An 18,185-nucleotide genomic window follows, 5' to 3' on the forward strand; every position below is an offset into this window, starting at 1 on the left:
TGACGGCACGTCTGCGGACACGTGTGTTGCTTTTTGCTGCTTCTGCGCATGTGCGTGACGTCATTTTGTGTGTCTGCGCATGCGCAAGTGGCGAAACCCGGAAGTAACGCGCTCCGCTACTTCCGTGTTGCTGAGGAGAGCAGCTCGAACGCGCTCAACTCGAAGCATATTTAACCCGAGGTATGACTGTACAGGCTCACACATATGTGCCACACATGTTCATACCGTTAACATCACATCTAGACTGGCCCTCAAACCGGTTCAGCTAGATTGCTTCCTCACTAGTTGAACTTTCCAAAATTTGAGGTGAGAAATATGTGCAGGCCTGCATTCTGCATTTTTGGCTCCAGTTATAGGCTTGGACCCAAAGAACTACTTTGGGTTTCTCAAAGGCTTTTTATTTTTTTGAACAGCAATTTGACATACACAACCCCGACCTCTTCCAAAAGTCCTTTCATTTAAAAAAATGGCTTGCCATGTGGGATGAAGGGACTGCTGCTTGAAAACTACGACCCCAAAGACTCCCTGGGAACACACATCTGCCTGTGGAATTACAGCATCTCCTATAATTTTAGCTTCCCCGTTTGAAACGGCTTCATGGATTACAATCTTCTTTCTCTTTGGAGATAATGGTTCACAATGTCTCTCTCCAAACTCCAAAATGCCTGTTAATTGCCATCACAAGATTAATGCCACATCTAGTTTGCCCCTAAGATAAATGCTTGCATTTAAATGGCAAGCTTATATTTTAAATGGAAAGAGTGCTCTGCCTCTGCTCTTGCATATGCAGGATGCCATGCAAATATATTATGCACACATATTCCAGCATTGCTCTCTCCCCCCCCCCCCCCAAGCTCAGGGTAACTGAGAAATGGAACCAAGGAAGCCCAAAGAAGGGGCTTCTTTGGTTCTCTGAAAGCATCCTGTTGTGTTCTGCGGCACACAGGCAATGGGCTGCAATTTGGATCACAATGTTTGGAGCAGGGGTGGGGAAGGTGGAGAAACCTGGCTTCTCTCCCTAGCCGTAAATCACTAGGAGCAGGCAGGTATAATCTAGGGAGGACAGATGGAAAAGAGGGCAGGGCCCCTCCACCTTTAATACCTACATCTGCTGAAATCACCTGGATTTTTAAATAGTTGCTTTAAGCTGTCCTCTTTTCGCATCTGGCTATCCTAGGCAGGGTGGATTTGATTTAAATCAAATCGATTTAAATCACGATTTAAATCACTAGTCAGTAAGACTTGATTTACATCTTTTTATTATAGAAAGACTCATTCTTGCTGGTATAATCTTAATATTCACAACCAGGTGAAGGTTTCATTTTTTGGAATAATAAATTTTCAGAGAAGTTTTTACAGTTATATCAAAAATTACTGATTTGGTTATACTATTAGAAATGCATAGAGATGTAATTATGAACTTATTGTGAGGTTTAATAAGTTAATTGTTCATATTTGGACAACTTTTCTGCTGTACTTTAATGGAAGGAGAAAAATAATAATTTCCTTAATAACAATATAAACAATTTATTTAGCGAAAACAATAACATTATAGCATATGTATCCATGTTTGTTAACTGGTGTGGTTAAACAATTAAAAACAACAATAACTTTAGACTGAGACACATGAAAAACTTAAAACAAATCCTTCTTTCCTGATGAATAGCCTTTGGACTATAATGTAACTTAAATAGAAAACTATATTCAGAAAGATTTTCCTCCAAAAGCATTTTATTTTAAAAATCTGATTTAATTTTTTTAAAATCTGATTTAATTTTTTTAAAATCTGATTATTTTAATTAAAAAAAACCCACATTGATTTTTATTCACCCTGATCCTAGGTGTACCTTTATGAGTGTACCCATTTGCCCACAGTGGGTGCTCCCTTTTGAGACCAGTAGGGCAGAAGATAGGGAGCAAGTAGAGGCAGAGCCAACTACTTCTGGTTTTGTCCCTGTGATTTTCCTGAGACTAAGGAGGAAGAAGCAGTATTACCACTTAGATTGGTTGCAAGAAGGCGGGCAGGTGCAGGCAGACTGCGTTTGGTGGGGCAAATATTCGGTTCAGCTGCCATTTTCACTGGAAGCAACGCCTCCCTCTCCCCCTGAAACTAGTCAGTGTTGCCTTTGCAAACAAGGATCTCACCTGGAGGTGCAGTTTGTCTGGTGCATAGGCTCCTGAGGAGAGCCATAGCTAGGTGATCTTGCGCCCCTGGCAGAACCGTCGAGATTGCGCCCCCTAGCCACGGACAAATTAGCTCTTCTTTCTGCCTCTCCTCCAGCCAGTTTGGCACCCCCCACCTTGCCTGCGCCCCTGGCGGGGGCCCTCCTCACCCCCTTGCTGCAGCCCTGCTCCTGAGATGGCGCAATCTCCTCCCAAGTGACAGTATTATTAATACCACGAATGTTCAGGAGGCATGTGCTTCACAGCAACATACAGGCAGCCATTGTTTTAGACGCATCAGATACGTGTGCGCGTTGAGCCAAACCCAGACGTGACCTAAAACCATCACAAAAGCGTCACTGAAAAGGGTGTTTGCAGGCTTTCTCGAGGTGTTTCAAATAGATGCGATTTCACTTAAATGTGTGGCGCCTTAGAACGTAAGCCGTGTTGTAAACTGGGAGTTGCCTGTACTGGTAAGTTTTCGGCTTCTCATCTCTTTCAACTTCCCTTGCAGGGAGCAGAGAGGAAAATGCGGGACGATGAACGCAAGCAGTTCAGGAGGAAGGGAAAATGCCTGGACGCCAATAACAATGGTGAGTGAGTGGAAGGGGGCGAGGAAGCTGGTGTGGGCCCTGTATATATAAACGCTGCCTTCAGGGGAGGGTGTGTGAGGTCATGTGCTGCCGGCAGAGTGCGCTTCGAATGCATGGTGTGCAGGATGGCCCGGGGAGTTAGATGCCTGGTGATTAGGACCCTCAGCTGCAGATAACCCGCTTCCCTCTGCCGCAACAGTCCCTTGCCTTGGGGGGTTGCGAAGAAGAAGAAGGCAAGGGCAATCTAGCCCTAGTCCCTGGCCGGAGAAGGATCAAGGGCTGCAGGGAAATTGCTCTGTCTTCATCCCAGCAAAGAGCAGCTGGCGGGGTCAGCTCAGCCTGGCCCTAACTGGATTTCAAGGGTTGTTTTTACAAACGCACCTCTTTCGTTTTTATTTATTTATTTACGCATGGGATCTATATGCCCTGACACGTGCCCTCTGGGAAGCTTACAAAACAGTTCCACGTTCAAAACAGAATTAACAGCATGTCAAATAAAAACAGCAATAAAAACTACAGAAAGGTGGAAGAAGAGCAAACGAGTGTGGCAAGATAAATATAGCAGCTAAAACCAGTGATTGAGATCCTTAAAATACTACTAAAAGCTCCCGGCGGACTTTGCCTGGCGCCTAAAAATTAGCAACGAACGTGCCTGGTGAACATGCCTCAAGTCGAGAGTTTTGCAATTTGGGCACCGCTGGAGAGAGGCTGTGGCTCAGGCGGAGAGCATCTGCATTGCACGTAAAAGGACACAGATTTGATCCCTGTCATCTCAAAGTAGGGTTGGGGAAGACCCCTCCCTTGAAACCTGGATAGCCACTGGCAGTAGGTGTCAATAGTATGCAGCCTAGGACTGTGTCTGATCCACTGGCTCAACTACTTCAGTACTGATGAGCCATTGGTCTGACACAGTCAGAGGCTGCATTCATACATTTAATGTGCATTTTAAATCCTTGGCTTCCTCCAAAGAATCTTGGGAGCTGCAGTTTACTGCTCACAGAGCTACACTACTAGCACCCTTCACAAACTACAATTCCCATGATTCTTTTTTGGGGGGGTATTTTGAATGTTATTCGGATGTGCTGTGTGTATGGAGCCAAAGACAGCTTCCAAAAATGGGGGACCAATGAGAAGAAGATCTCAATTGAATGAGATATCTCTTCATTTTGGCACTGTCAAGCTGATCCCTATCCTCTGGCTTCTACTCTCCCCCTCCACTCCCTTTCTCTTATAAGTCTAGTCTCTGAGATTGTAAGCTCGAAGGCAGGGCAGGTGTCTTCATTTTGATTTGTGTGTGGCACCTAATTACTGTAGGCGCTCTAGAGGTTATTATTATTAATAATAAGGTGAGACAGAAACTCTTATGCCCTATTCTGGGCTTTTTTATGTTCTTCAGACACATCTAATCATTCTTGTCTGAAAATTAGATCATGAAAATTACAGAAACTTGCTTTCCAGAAACAGTGTCCAGGCCATCTCTCAGTTAAATAGTTCCCCAAAGGCTTTTTTTATTATTATTTCAGAAAGCTCAGTGTGTGTGTGTGCTGATTGATCAGATTGTGTTAGTGTTGCATGAAGTCTGAGACTTCTACTTTGGGTTTTTGTTTTGGCTTTGTTTTTTGTCTGTTTCTATTGATGGAATTTGGTCTTTTCCATTTGAATTCTCTCCCCCCTCCAACCTCATTGGTTTTTAAAAAACAATTCTCAGCCACCTTGTGGGATGTTTTTTGGGCAGAGAGTAAGGGCTGGTCAGTGAGTCAGTTTGGGTTTCTTTTAGCTTCTCATTTTTCTAATCTTAACTCCAGTTCTCTACCTTTCCACATCAATTTTTTCAAGGCCTCTTGAAAATTCACTGGCAAATTTCTCTGAATATGTGGATTTTTTGCAAAGCAATATTCCCTACCATAATTCTTTCTTGTATGTTGTCTTCATTAATATTACACATTTTTATACAAACTTCACCCCTGTTATATGCATTTCTGTGCACATTAGTTGACTTTAGAGAACTGCATTGCAAAATTCAGATAAGTGCAGATTTTGAAGGATGAGGATGCTGCAGTTTGAGTATTTCCTTCGCTGCTTAGCTGCTTTTAACGAAAGGGAAAGACATTGGGAGGGTTTCATAGGTCCCCTCTGTCTTGCCCAGTCTTCCTCAACCATGTGCCTTCCAGGCATTTTGGCCGGGGCTGATGAGTGTGTGTTCCAAAGCATCTGAAAGGCAAAAGATTGGGGAAGGCTGGTCTTGTCCTAATCTTGCAAACTGAGGCATTCATTATTTAGAATCATAGAATTGTAGAGTTGGAGGGACCCTGAGGGTCATCAAGTCATGCAATGCAGGAATCTCAGTTAAAGCGCCCATGGCTTGGATGAGTCTCCACCACTCCCCTTTCTTGATGAGTCTCTATAGCAACAAACATGGTGGAAAACTAAGTTTCTCTTCTTCCTTCCAGGTCTGAAAAGCTGTTTGGTTTCAGGCTTCCGAGGCAATGAAATCACGTATCTCAAGCCACAGGCTGACTTGGAAACCCAGCCCGTCCTGTTTATTCCAAACGTCCACTTTTCAAACCTCCAGAGATGTGGAACGGTAAGTCCCCCTTACCATAGCCAGACCATCCATGAGACACCAAGGAGAGGTGGCTGTGGCAACTTCTGGGTTCTGGAGAAATCTTATGAAGCCGTGAGAGGCCTCCACGCGATCTCATGGGGCTCTCACGTGATCTTGAGCTGCTATCACACAATCATGCTGGAACCAGGAAGTTGCAGCTGTGTGACCCTGGTAAGGAGGACCAGCGACATGGGCAGGCCAGCACCTTCCTGTTTCACCTCAGGCAGCAAAATGGGACAGGCTGCCCCTGCCCCTTACAGCTCCTGCTGCATGTTGCCTTCAAATACCTCTTAAGGCAGTGAAGCATCCTGCTGCTACAGGAATGGAAGGAAGCCACCATTAATGATGCCATTATCTTAATTTATTTTAGGCATCGAGACTCGATTTTGGTTTATTTCAAAGGAACCTTTCAACTGCAAGAGTAGGGATTTGGGGAGAAGAGGCATGCTGTTTTAATTGGGGACCCTTCAAACATTGTTGGATTCCAGCTCCGATCATCCCTGGCCATTGGCCAGTCTTGGCTGGGGCTGATGGGAGTTGGAGTCCCACAACATCTGGACGGCCACAGATTCCCAGCCTTGGTATAAACGCTGCACTGTAAATTTTGTGTGAAGCAAAAAAGAGATATGGCAGTGCAAGGCCTTACACTGATTAAGGACAGTTCTAAACGCCCGCCCCCCGACTTCTGTTCTTTTTTAAAAGAAGAAGAAGAAGTATTTCCCCTCTCCCTGGAAACCCTGGGAACTTAATTGTGTAATAGAGCTCCATGACAGAACTTGTCATGTCCTGAAAATGCAATTCCCAGCATTCTGTGGGGGAAGCCATAAATGATAAACTGGTTTAAAACTAAACCTAAGTTTGTAGTGTAGATATCTGCTCACTGTCTGTCTAGGGATACCTAGCAAGGAAAGTGCAGGCTTTGAGGAGGAATTTAAAAGTCAAAATGGATTCCTATAAAGATGTGAGGAGATTATGGAGCAGGAGTGCAGAGTGTCTGGCCACAGAAGCACAATTTAAGCAGGGGAGGGAGAGGATTGAAAGCTCTACTCTCAGATAGGTTCATGATTAAATTGCAAAAGCAGGGTGCTGTGGGACTGTTCTATTTTCTGGATGTTGTTCTTAAACCTCACTGTAACCATAACAACATTATAAATACAAAGTCAGTTACCCCCCCCCCCTTTTTTTTTTAAGCCAAGGAATCAGTACCTTGGGCATGCATATCTAATAAGTACACCCCATTTATCTTTTTAATTATCACATAGGCTGGTATTCAATGCTAGTCCTACTCAGAGTAGACCCACTGAAGCTAATAGATGGGACTAACTTAGATTCACTACTTTCAGGGGATCTACTCTGAGTAGGACTTGGGTGAATGCAACCCACAGAGTCTGAAGAAGATTTCCTTCTGAGAGGCCACAGTGCTTTTGCCCCCAAAAGTCTGGGGCATTTTTAATCTCAAAGGACTAAAGTGTCTCTCTTTTCTTTTTTTCCAACAGGCATTACCCACCGCTGGTGTTCCACATGACTCTAACAGGTACAAAATATGCATTCATCCCCCCTTGGCTCACATGTCCAAGATATTATTGCATAATTAGTCAGCCCATTGGCCCTATTCCCACTTCCCATTTTGATTTTATTTCTATCCCGTCTTTCTCTGGGAGTCTTGTCAAGGCCACATAAGTAGGCCTCTGATCCAGGCACTGACCAAACCCAGACCCAATTAACCGCAGGAAATTTGCTGTATCAGCTGCTTTCAGCCCTGCAAAGTTGATGTCTACCAGATCTTGAGGTCCCTAATGGAATAAATGCAGGATATATAAAAGTGGTGAAATATAATGTTGGTAGGACATTATCTGGAGTGAGAATCCCATTGAAACCAAATGAACAGGAGCTATGCTGAAGTGCTGTGAGACTGAGGGCAAGGATATATATGCTGGGTTGTGTCCAAACAAGTTCTACTCAAAGTAGACCCATTGAAATGGATGAACCTAAGTTAGTCATGTCAAGTTAGTCAACTTCAGTAGATCTACTCTGAGCAGGACTTGTACCATGAACTTTGCCACAACCTAGCCTTCCACAAGGAAATGGTTGGAGATGCAGGAAGAATGCTCAGCATCATTGGTGTCCTTACCTGTTGGGCAATGTGAGGAATTGGATTTGGAGTGGCAGAGAAGGAGACCAGAGGGACCCTCTCCATGGGGCACAATCCACTAGGACATTTTCTGCATTGGCCCTGTGGAAATGAAGGAAAGCTGTGTTTTTGTTTTCGTTCTTTAACAATGCATCAGTACTGACATTTGAACCACTTGTTTCTGAATCTTGGTGCCCATCCTGGAATCTTCTGAACTTTCATTTTCCTCACTAAGGTTGCCTTTAAAGAGGAGCTGCCCTTCATTTCCTGATGAATTTGACCCTTTAGCTTCAAAGCAAGCCAAAGAGGAAGACCCTCAACGAGGTAATATTGCTATCGGAGATTACGCACACACATACCCCCACCCCAACACCAAGCTATAGACAAAGAAACGACAACCTCAGGTGGAACAGATGAGGAAAGAGCCTTGTGGGCTTACAAAATGTGAGGGAATAAACAGCAAGTGCCCATGAAAAATGGCGCTGAAGGCAAGGCCCAGAAAGGAGCTCTCCCCTTGAGGACCTTATCATGGGGCAACTTGGTGGGGTGAAGGACAACTAACGGGCACTTCCAAAGTCTCAGCAGACTGAGAAGAGGAGCTCTATTTTTAATATAGCTGTACACACATTGCCATTTACCGTATTTTTCCATGTATAACGTGCCCCCATGTATAAGACAACCCCTATTTTGGGGGACTCCAAATTAAGGAAATGAGGGGGCGATTGCCCACAGTTGTTGGGCTTTTTTTGAGGGGTTGCCAAAAAACGCTCGCCAAAGCCACCAATCATCCGCCAGCAGCCGCTAATCGCCCGTCCAATTGCCATAGCAGCAGCCAATCGCCAGCAGGCATTGCCTCACCCACCAATCACCCACCTAATCGCCACTGACAATCTCCTGCTCATGGCTGCAACCAATCGCCCGTCCCCCATCTGCACTATCTGTGTATGGAGAAACATTGTCTAATACATGGAAAAATACGGTACTCTGACTCCAGCGTGCTCCCAACACTGGTGTTTGAAGCCGAGTACACATGACATTACCCACAATCCATATCTATCCTGTAGTTTCTTGAGAAATACTGCTGCTTGATGCGATTTCCCTCAAACCAGCTTCTATCCAGTTTCAAAGCTGCATTAACTGAGGTGTGTGCATTTGAGACAGCTGTTAGAATCATAGAATCATAGAGTTGGAAGAGACCACAAGGGTCATCGAGTCCAACCCCCTGCCAAGCAGGAAACACCATCAGAGCACTCCTGACATATGGTTGTCAAGCCTCTGCTTAAAGACCTCCAAAGAAGGAGACTCCACCACACTCCTTGGCAGCAAATTCCACTGTCGAACAGCTCTTACTGTCAGGAAGTTCTTCCTAATGTTTAGGTGGAATCTTCTTTCTTGTAGTTTGTATCCATTGCTCCGTGTCCGCTTCTCTGGAGCAGCAGAAAACAACCTTTCTCCCTCCTCTATGTGACATCCTTTTATATATTTGAACATGGCTATCATATCACCCCTTAACCTCCTTTTCTCCAGGCTAAACATGCCCAGCTCCCTTAGCCGATCCTCATAAGGCATTGTTTCCAGGCCTTTGACCATTTTGGTTGCCCTCCTCTGTACACGTTCTAGTTTGTCAGTGTCCTTCTTGAACTGTGGTGCCCAGAACTGGACACAGTACTCCAGGTGAGGTCTGACCAGAGCAGAATACAGTGGCACGATAACTTCCCTTGATCTAGATGCTATACTCCTATTGATGCAGCCCAGAATTGCATTGGCTTTTTTAGCTGCCGCGTCACACTGTTGGCTCATGTTAAGTTTGTGGTCAACCAAGACTCCTAGATCCTTTTCACATGTACTGCTCTCAAGCCAGGTGTCACCCATCTTGTATTTGTGCCTCTCATTTTTTTTGCCCAAGTGCAATACTTTACATTTCTCCCTGTTAAAATTCATCTTGTTTGTTTTGGCCCAGTTCTCTAATCTGTCAAGGTCGTTTTGAAGTGTGATCCTGTCTTCTGGGGTGTTAGCCACCCCTCCCAGTTTGGTGTCGTCTGCAAATTTGATCAGGATGCCCTTGAGTCCATCATCCAAGTCGTTGATAAAGATGTTGAATAAGACCGGGCCCAAGACAGAACCCTGTGGCACCCCACTAGTCACTCTTCTCCAGGATGAAGAGGAACCATTGATGAGCACCCTTTGGGTCCGGTCAGTCAGCCAGTTACAAATCCACTGAGTGGTAGCATAGTCAAGACCGCATTTTACCAGCTTCTTTACAAGAATATCATGGGGCACCTTGTCAAATGCCTTGCTGAAATCAAGGTAGACTACATCCACTGCGTTCCCTTCATCTACCAGGCTTGTAATTCTGTCAAAAAATGAGATCAGGTTCGTCTGACATGACTTATTTTTCAGAAATCCATGCTGACTATTGGTGATCACAGCATTCCTTTCTAGGTGCTCACAGATTGTTTGCTTAATGATCTGCTCCAGAATCTTCCCTGGTATTGATGTTAGACTGACTGGGCGGTAATTATTTGGGTCCTCTCTTTTCCCCTTTTTGAAAATAGGGACAACATTTGCCCTCCTCCAGTCTGCCGGGACTTCGCCTGTTCTCCAGGAATTCTCAAAGATGACTGCCAGTGGTTCTGAGATCACATCTGCCAGTTCTTTTAATACTCTTGGATGCAGTTCATCTGGCCCTGGAGACTTGAATACATCTAAACTAGCCAAGTATTCTTGTACTATCTCCTTAGTTATTCTGGGCTGTGTTTCCTCTGCTGAATCATTTCCTCCAAATTCTTCAGGTCGGGCATTGTTTTCTTTATCGGAGAAGACTGAGGCAAAGAAGGCATTGAGGAGTTCAGCCCTTTCTGTGTCCCCTGTTTGCATTTCACCATCTTCTCCTCTGAGTGACCCCACTGTTTCTTTGTTCTTCCTTTTGCTACGAACATACCCATAGAAGCCTTTTTTGTTGCTTTTAACCTCTCTAGCAAGCCTGAGTTCATTCTGTGCTTTAGCTTTTCTGACTTTGTGTCTACACGTGCTGGCTATTTGTTTGAATTCCTCTTTGGTGGTTTCCCCCCTTTTCCATTTTTTGTACACATCCTTTTTTAATCTTAACTCAGTTAAAAGTTCTTTAGATAGCCACCCTGGCTTCTTTAGGCACCTTCCATGTTTCCGTCTCATTGGTATTGCCTGAAGTTGTGCTTTTACTATCTCCCTCTTAACAAACTCCCAGCCATCATGAACTCCCTTTCCTTTTAGTATTACTGTCCATGGGATCTCACCCAGCACTTCCCTAAGTTTTATGAAGTCGGCTTTCTTAAAGTCAAGAAATTGAGTCCTAGTATGCTTGGCTGCTCCTTTCCGTTGTATAGTAAACTTCAGAAGAGCATGATCACTTGCGCCTAATGATCCTTCCACTTCTACCCCATTAACCAGGTCATCGACATTGGTTAGGACCAGATCTAAAATGGCTGTTCCTCTTGTTGCTTCTCCCACTTTCTGGACAATGAAGTTGTCTGCAAGGCCAGTGAGGAATCTGTTTGACCTTATGCTCTTGGCTGAGTTTGACATCCAACAAATATCTGGGTAATTGAAGTCCCCCATTACTACTATCTCCCTTCCTTTTGCATGCTTGGCCATCTGTTCCAGGAAGGCATCATCTATGTCCTCCGTTTGGCTTGGGGATCTATAGTAAACTCCCACAATGAGGTCACTGTTATTCTTCTCTCCCTTAATTTTGACCCAAATGCTCTCACTTTGGCTTTGAGGTTCTAAATCTTGGATCTCTTCACAGGTATACACATCCCTGACATATAACGCCACTCCTCCTCCTTTCTTGTCTGGTCTGTTTCTCTGAAATAGATTGTATCCCTCCATTTTTACATTCCAATCGTGGGACTTATCCCACCAGGTTTCAGTGATGCCTATTATGTCATATTTAGTTTGCTGTACCAAGAGCTCAAGCTCATCTTGTTTATTTCCCATGCTTTGTGCATTAGTGTACAGACACTGAAGTCCATTAGTCATTCCCCCGTGTCTCTTATTTAAGGATTTTTTCCTCCCACCACTAGATCTGCTTGCTGTTTGCTCCATTTGGTCTATGACATTTGGATGATCATCTTCATCAATTAATAGACTCCTACCTTCAGGAGCACTGTCTCCCTCCCCCACATTAGTCAGTTTAAAGCCCTCCTGATGAGGTTTCTTAGTTTTTTGGCAAAAACATTCCTCCCAACCGTTGTGAGGTGCAGCCCATCGCTTGCCAGAAGTCCATCCTCAAGAAACTGCAGTCCGTGATCTAAGAATCCAAACCGTTCCTGTTTACACCATTTGCGAAGCCAGCTGTTCACTTCCACTATTTTCCTCTCTCTCCCTGGGCCACGTCGTTCAACTGGGAGGACAGATGAGATGACGATTTGTGCATTTAATTGCTTCAATTTCCTGCCCAGAGCCTCGTAGTCTCTTTTGATCTTCTGGAGGCTATTGCTTGCAGTGTCATTGGTTCCCACATGAACCAAGAGGAAGGGGTATTTGTCAGTGGGTTTTATGATTCCTGGCAGTCGTTCAGTTACATCTTGGATCTTAGCCCCGGGGAGACAGCACACTTCCCGAGACATCTTGTCAGGCCCACAGATCACTGCTTCTGTTCCCCTCAGTAGGGAATCCCCTATCACCACTACACGCCTTCTCTTAGGTTTGGTCAGGGTTCTTCCGTGAGCGGTCCGTTCCAAGGTCGCCTGCACATTCCCTGAGGACTGACTTTGCTGCTCATCTTCATATACGTGATCGACTGTAATGAGGGAGAGATCCTCAAATGGAGTCTGCTCTTCGTCTTCCTTGCTATTGGAGAGGACCTCAAAGCGATTGTGTATTTCTAGACAATCAGAGCGAACCCTGGGCCTCCTACTTCTTTGAGTCACGTTTCTCCACATATCGGGCTCCTGTGTTGGTGAACTAGCCTCCTTCTCAGGGGAGTCCCCTGTCTCCTCCTTGGTGGAGACGGTGTGCTCTGTTGCTTCCAAGAAGAGCTCCAGCTCTCTAATTCTTTGGAGCGTAGCTACACGTTCCTCCAGTTGCTGGACTTTGTCTTTTAGGAGGGCAATCAACATGCAATTGCTGCACGTAAAGCTGCCTGCAACCTTTGGCAAGATGGCAAACATTGCGCAGGACCCGCAGGCGACTGCAGCTGTTCCCTCCCCCTCCATCTTGAGAATGTGTCGTTGGGCTTGAGACTAGCTCCCCTAAATCTAAAAGATGGTTCAAACTGCGCAGATGGTTCAAACTGTTGTACCTGTGCAGATGACAACACATGCACAAATGACAGCTTCACAGAATAGGAGCTTGGGGGGGGGAGTTGCAAGTGTGGGGAAACCAATCAGGTAAATGTGCATTGGGTGAAGGCATCCCCACCGATTCTCCGGTGTGTAAAGCAGCATATAAATGCAACTTAAAAGACAGTGTGCGGAACGGGGAGACAACCTCACTACGTTTTAAGCCAGTAATGTGTACATAGCCCTAATTTCATAAGAAACGAGAGTATAGATATAAATTGTGGCTAACACTGTGTATACATCGCATCCGAAAACAGTGGCAAGAGTGCACTGGATGCAGAGTTAACAGGAGTGTATACAGTAGTACCTCAGGTTAAGCACTTAATTCATTCCAGAGGTCCGTTCTTAACCTGAAACTGTTCTTAACCTGAAGCACCACTTTAGCTAATGGGGCCTCCTGCTGCCGCCACAACACCGGAGCAAGATTTCTGTTCTCATCCTGAAGCAAAGGTACTATTTCTGGGTTAGCAGAGTCTGTAACCTGAAGCGTATGTAACCTGAAGCATATGTAGCCCGAGGTACCACTGTATGTAGCCTCTGTGTGGTTAGAAATGACCAACTCTTGAAGGCTGAGCCCACATGTGACAGCTGTCTGTTTCACACATTTCAGTCTTGCTCTATGTACGAAGAGAATCGGAGGAGGTTTTTGATGCTCTCATGCTGAAGACGCCAGACCTCAAAGGCCTGAGGAATGCTGTAAGTTTTCCCCCATCTCTCCCCCCCCCCCCGCCCCCCGGTCATCTCTGCTACATAAAATTTACTAGGCTACCTAATGAAGTAATAGTAAATACTTTGGGGGGAGTTGTTGCATTTATATCCCGCTTTTCCTGCAAAGAGCTCAAGGTGGCATAAATGGTTCTTCCCCCTTCCCCATTTTCTCGCCTCAACAATCTGGTGAGGTAGGTTAGGCTGAGAGACAGTGACTGGCCCAAGGTCACCCAGTGAGCTTCATGGCTGAGTGGGGATTCTGAACCTTAGTCTCCTAAATCCTAATCCAACATTTTAAACCCCTCCACTACATGACATGCAGGGCCGCCTTCTGCAGAATCTCCATTGGAAGAGCTAAGAGCTACTCTAAGGTCCCAGCAGGCCCAATGAGGCTTGTGCAGAAGATTTTCTGCCTTGGTCAGTCAAAGGTCATGGGCCAGCACTGATGCCAGTAGTGTAGTGCAATCACTTTGGGGTGTTATATTTGAATGCATATTGCATATTGGATTGCAATATGCCTGTTCTGACCTTGACCAGTTTGGGGGCTCTTTTATACAACGCAGAAAGTCACAGCCAACTACAGCCCCCTGCCAAGTGCATCTTTTTGTTGATGTTGTTTTAATGGGGATGACTTTCATATTTTGCACTGTGAAACGCCCCTTCTCCAATCAGTTTCCCAGGTGGAGAAATTTTTTCTGGTCAGGCTTTTCTCCTCTGCACCTCACTTCCTTTCCCTTGGGCTGGCTGGAAACTCTCTCTCTCTCCCACCTCCCCCTCCCCGCTTCTCAGTGTTTGCAGAGCACACAATGCGAAGCATGTTTCTGTGATGTCTATCAGCACCATTCCTGATAACCCCAGCTCTTCTTTGCTGAGGTGGGGAATAAAGCAAACAATCGTCTGAAATTATCTGATAGCCGTTTTTTATGGTTGTGCTTGTGTGTGTGTTGGTTTTGCACACTTTTACATTGGAAAAGAGCAAACAGCACTTTGGGGGGGGGGGATATCAATTTACAGAACCGCCTTTGGGAAAGCATCAGAAAAGGGATTGCAGGAGAGAGGTTTGGGCTGCTCCCAAATAATTATTTTAATTTTAATCTTATCCTCAGATTTATATACTGCTTTGCTACCAAAACTATTGAAACGGTGTACAATAAAATAAAAATGCAAAAGATTATCAGAGATTCCAGCATTGCCTGCAGTGGTTCCCTTTACTGCTAGAACATTATCCACTGGGGGGATGCCTCTCGTAGGGTGCAACAGTATTGACAGAATATTATTTTTCTCTTCCAGATTTCAGAAAAATACGGTCTGCCTGAAGAAAGCATCTATAAAGTCTATAAAAAATGCAAGCGAGGGTAAGTGATGGCCCATCCATGTTTACTCTGTGTGCTTTGCTCCACTCTGTGACTTTCTGCACTGTAACATAGACAGTGGGTGCTGTACTAGAAAACAGGCAAGACAATTTCAGCATGGGAGTAGTCCTTGAGTATGCAGGCTTTAGAAACCAACAGAACTCCTTACCAGCCTTCAGCGCTGTTGTGGTACTGGTTCTGAGGAAGAGTTCTGTGCACCTCCATGAAGAACTTAAGTCCAGCCGTGCTGGATCAGACTAATGACCTATCTAAATCCAGGACCCAGATTCCCACAGTGGCTAACTCATGCAGGTAACTGCTGTCTCCTGCTGCTGTTCCATGGTAACTAGCATTCATCCTCTAGGTATCCAAGAGCCATCATGATGACTATAGCTGTAATTATAGTACAGCAGGCTTTTGTCCCTAGAGAAATATTATCCAATAAAGGTCAAGGCTGTTTTGAGCATGGTGGCAGGTGGTGCTTTTGTCCATGACCAAAACCTGATAGATCATCACTGGCCGTTTTTTAGTTGGGGGCGGATGTGCAAGACCCGTCTGTATAGTTGTGTTCTTTGAATTTCATTGGTTATAGCCACCTGTCAGGAATGCTTCCATTGTGATTTCTGCATTGCAATGGGTGGGGCTGGATGATCCTTGGGGTCACTTCCAACTCTACAATTCTATGATTTCTGCATTTGTTTTAATTGATTTTGATGAAAGTCACTTTGGGTCACTTTTGTGAGGAGAGTCATCATTTAAGGAGGGAAGTAATTTTGGCCCAGATCATCATCTTCTTCTTCTTCTTCTTCTTCTTCTTCTTCTTCTTCTTCTTCTTCTTCTCATCATCATCCTGTCTTTCCCCAAAAACTGGGACTCAGGGTGGCTTATAAAAACTAAAACAAACACAGATAAAACACAGAAAGCTAAAAACATATAAAAGATAATACTTTCAATGTAATTAACTATAATAGAATTAAAACAATGTAAAGCAAATCTATAAAATCTAGTAAACAAAGCGAGTAAAAACAACACAACACAGCATGAATGAAAGCTCTTTCCTTGAAAGCGACCGCTTCCCCGAGCCCTGCAGGAATAACGTGAAAGAACAATAAGGGGAGAGCCAGTCCTCAGAAGCCAAGCCCTCAGAAGCCCTGCCCAACACCTTCCTAGAGTGCTTTTGTCTGGCTGAGAAGTATCGTGGAACTGGGATATAATGCCTCTTGCTTGCCTGGATGGAGAATTGGGTGGTGGTGGGTAGAAACTACTGGCTTTTGCATAGCTGGTATGTAGCCTAGGGTCAGAGGTAAGAGCGACATCTGCTGCCCCACCCACTTTGACTCTTGCCCTACCCACTTTTTGTTCTGCCCATGGTTGGCCAACAAAGGAATGCAGCCCTCAGGCTGAAATAGGTTCCTGATCCTTGGGAGCCCATGGAAAAAGCCAGATGCAGAAGGTCTGCCCATGTCTGTGGGGCGTACAAGGCCTAGCAATCCTGTTGGCTTCTCAGTAGTATGGCCAGATTATCCTATGGAAAAGGAATTACCAAGAAGTGTGTGTATATGTACACAAGTGGAATAACCTGGCTAATTTGTTGGGTATTTTGTTATCTCCCAAGGTAGTTGCCTGAGGTCTCAACAGGTTTACCTTATCTCAATCACCAGGGCACCAGTGTTTGTTTCACAAAGCTAGCAGGGTCAGAGTAACCCTCTGACTCCTAGTGGCAGATGACACTGGAACAATGCAGTCTTGCATGGAAAGTGTGTGTCTGTGTGTGATCCCACCAGGGTGACTAATTTTGGTACAGATACAGCACTTAGTTGTTTTAGATGCTATCACACAAGCCGGAGCACCTGAAGCTCAAATTCAATGGGCGTTGCCTGCAGTCAGGGACATTAAACTCTGTGAGATCTAATACTGTGACTTTTTGGCTAAAACAGAAAACCAAGAGCCAAATATGGGGGCAAAATGAGGCTAATCTTCACCCAGGTCGAAGATCCAGTTTGGCACCCCCCCCCCATACGCATTTGCATACACACGCACACAGGCTGGCAGCCCCAATGGCTCCCCTCTAGAGGTTTCACCTGGGGCAAAAAACCTGGCTAGCCCCCACATAGCTATAGCTCTGCCAAACAGCTGGCCTATACGTTGTTACACTCATCACTAGGATCAATGCCTCCACAATGAGTTTACATATAATTTGAGCACCTCTTGCCTCTTAATTTGGGGGTGCCGGATACCCCACTCCACCTCAACTGTAGCTACCAGCAGAGATAGAACAATTAGCTTAACCAATGTGACCTTGGGGGAGGTGCGAGGACTGTCTTGCCTTGTGCCCCAGCTTTCTGCCTCAAGCCCCATTGGAGGATTTTGGGTAGTGTAGTTTACCCCTCACGAAGTTACCATTCCCAGCAAGCCTTAACAAACAACAATGTCAGCTTAATCGAACAATGTTGGATTTCTGGATGTTAACTGTGAACCCTGGTTTTGTTGTATTAATTACTCGGTTTGTGGGCGGGGCAGGGAGAGAGCTACAAAATGCAGGCTTCACCCTACAAAAAGATTACACAACCTTACAGGTGGTTTGGAGGGGATCCCTGATTTTTTTGGGTTCATAGTTAATGAAGCCAACCGTGTTGATAACTTATATGATGGGGTGGAGGAATACGCTTTGAATGTGCCTTAAAGGTATAGCTGTGTATGCAGCCTTAGGTAACCGATTTCTGTTTGGGGCCTAGCAATCTCTACCTAACTCTTCCCCCCCAGGCTGAACAATAAATCAGCTTCCCTGCTGGGCTTAAGGATCTTTCGCATTCCACCTTGCCATTTGAGTCTGGGAGAAGACAAAAGAAATAGATCAGGGGGAGGGGGCTAGACTGTTGCTAATCTTTTTTTGCTCTTGCCCACCTGCCCCATGTTGTAAGACAAGGAGCAAGTTTAGCATGTTTGTCATGGGGCGGCTGACCCTTCCTTCCCCTTTCTGCTAATCTTGTTGTGTCTGGAAAACTGCAGCTCTTTCTAGCCCATGGTAGGGACAGGAGAGTTGTGTTGCTGTTGCCCCTTGGGGTTTTGTAGGAAAAATAGCTTTCTGTTGTTTTTGCATGGTGCTGCACTTAATGTTTCCTCATGGCACCAGACCCTGGTTTCCAGAGAAGTAGATTCTATGTTCCTTGGTTGCATCAAAAACAACACAGTCTTAAAGTCTAAATTTTTTTTTTATTATTGTATAAACTTTGATGGGCAATATGTGTAAATCTTTGTGTACTGGAGTCCACTTCATCAGATGCATGGAGTATTGGAAGGTATACATAG

General features: G+C 45.0%; 1 protein-coding gene and 1 long non-coding RNA gene across 3 annotated transcripts in view; one reads left to right on the forward strand and one right to left on the reverse strand.

The window, feature by feature from the left end:
- Positions 1 to 18,185, forward strand: part of GRHL3 (grainyhead like transcription factor 3) — a 53,193-nt gene that overhangs the window by 28,677 nt on the left and 6,331 nt on the right. For both annotated transcript variants that reach the window (XM_083455351.1, XM_083455352.1), the window contains exons 10-15: positions 2,678 to 2,756; positions 5,207 to 5,340; positions 6,858 to 6,895; positions 7,728 to 7,816; positions 13,427 to 13,512; positions 14,815 to 14,879. In XM_083455351.1, coding sequence (XP_083311477.1) covers positions 2,678 to 2,756; positions 5,207 to 5,340; positions 6,858 to 6,895; positions 7,728 to 7,816; positions 13,427 to 13,512; positions 14,815 to 14,879 — 491 coding nt within the window. The remainder of the gene's footprint in view (positions 1 to 2,677; positions 2,757 to 5,206; positions 5,341 to 6,857; positions 6,896 to 7,727; positions 7,817 to 13,426; positions 13,513 to 14,814; positions 14,880 to 18,185) is intronic.
- On the reverse strand, positions 377 to 15,656 carry LOC310684919. Its single transcript, XR_014514966.1, has 3 exons — positions 15,046 to 15,656; positions 7,493 to 7,594; positions 377 to 665 (listed from the first exon to the last, which is right to left on the reverse strand). It is a non-coding gene; the product is annotated as an uncharacterized lncRNA (long non-coding RNA).

Source organism: Podarcis tiliguerta, assembly GCF_965153285.1.
Source record: "Podarcis tiliguerta genome assembly, chromosome: 8".
In the NCBI taxonomy this organism is placed as follows: domain Eukaryota; kingdom Metazoa; phylum Chordata; class Lepidosauria; order Squamata; family Lacertidae; genus Podarcis; species Podarcis tiliguerta.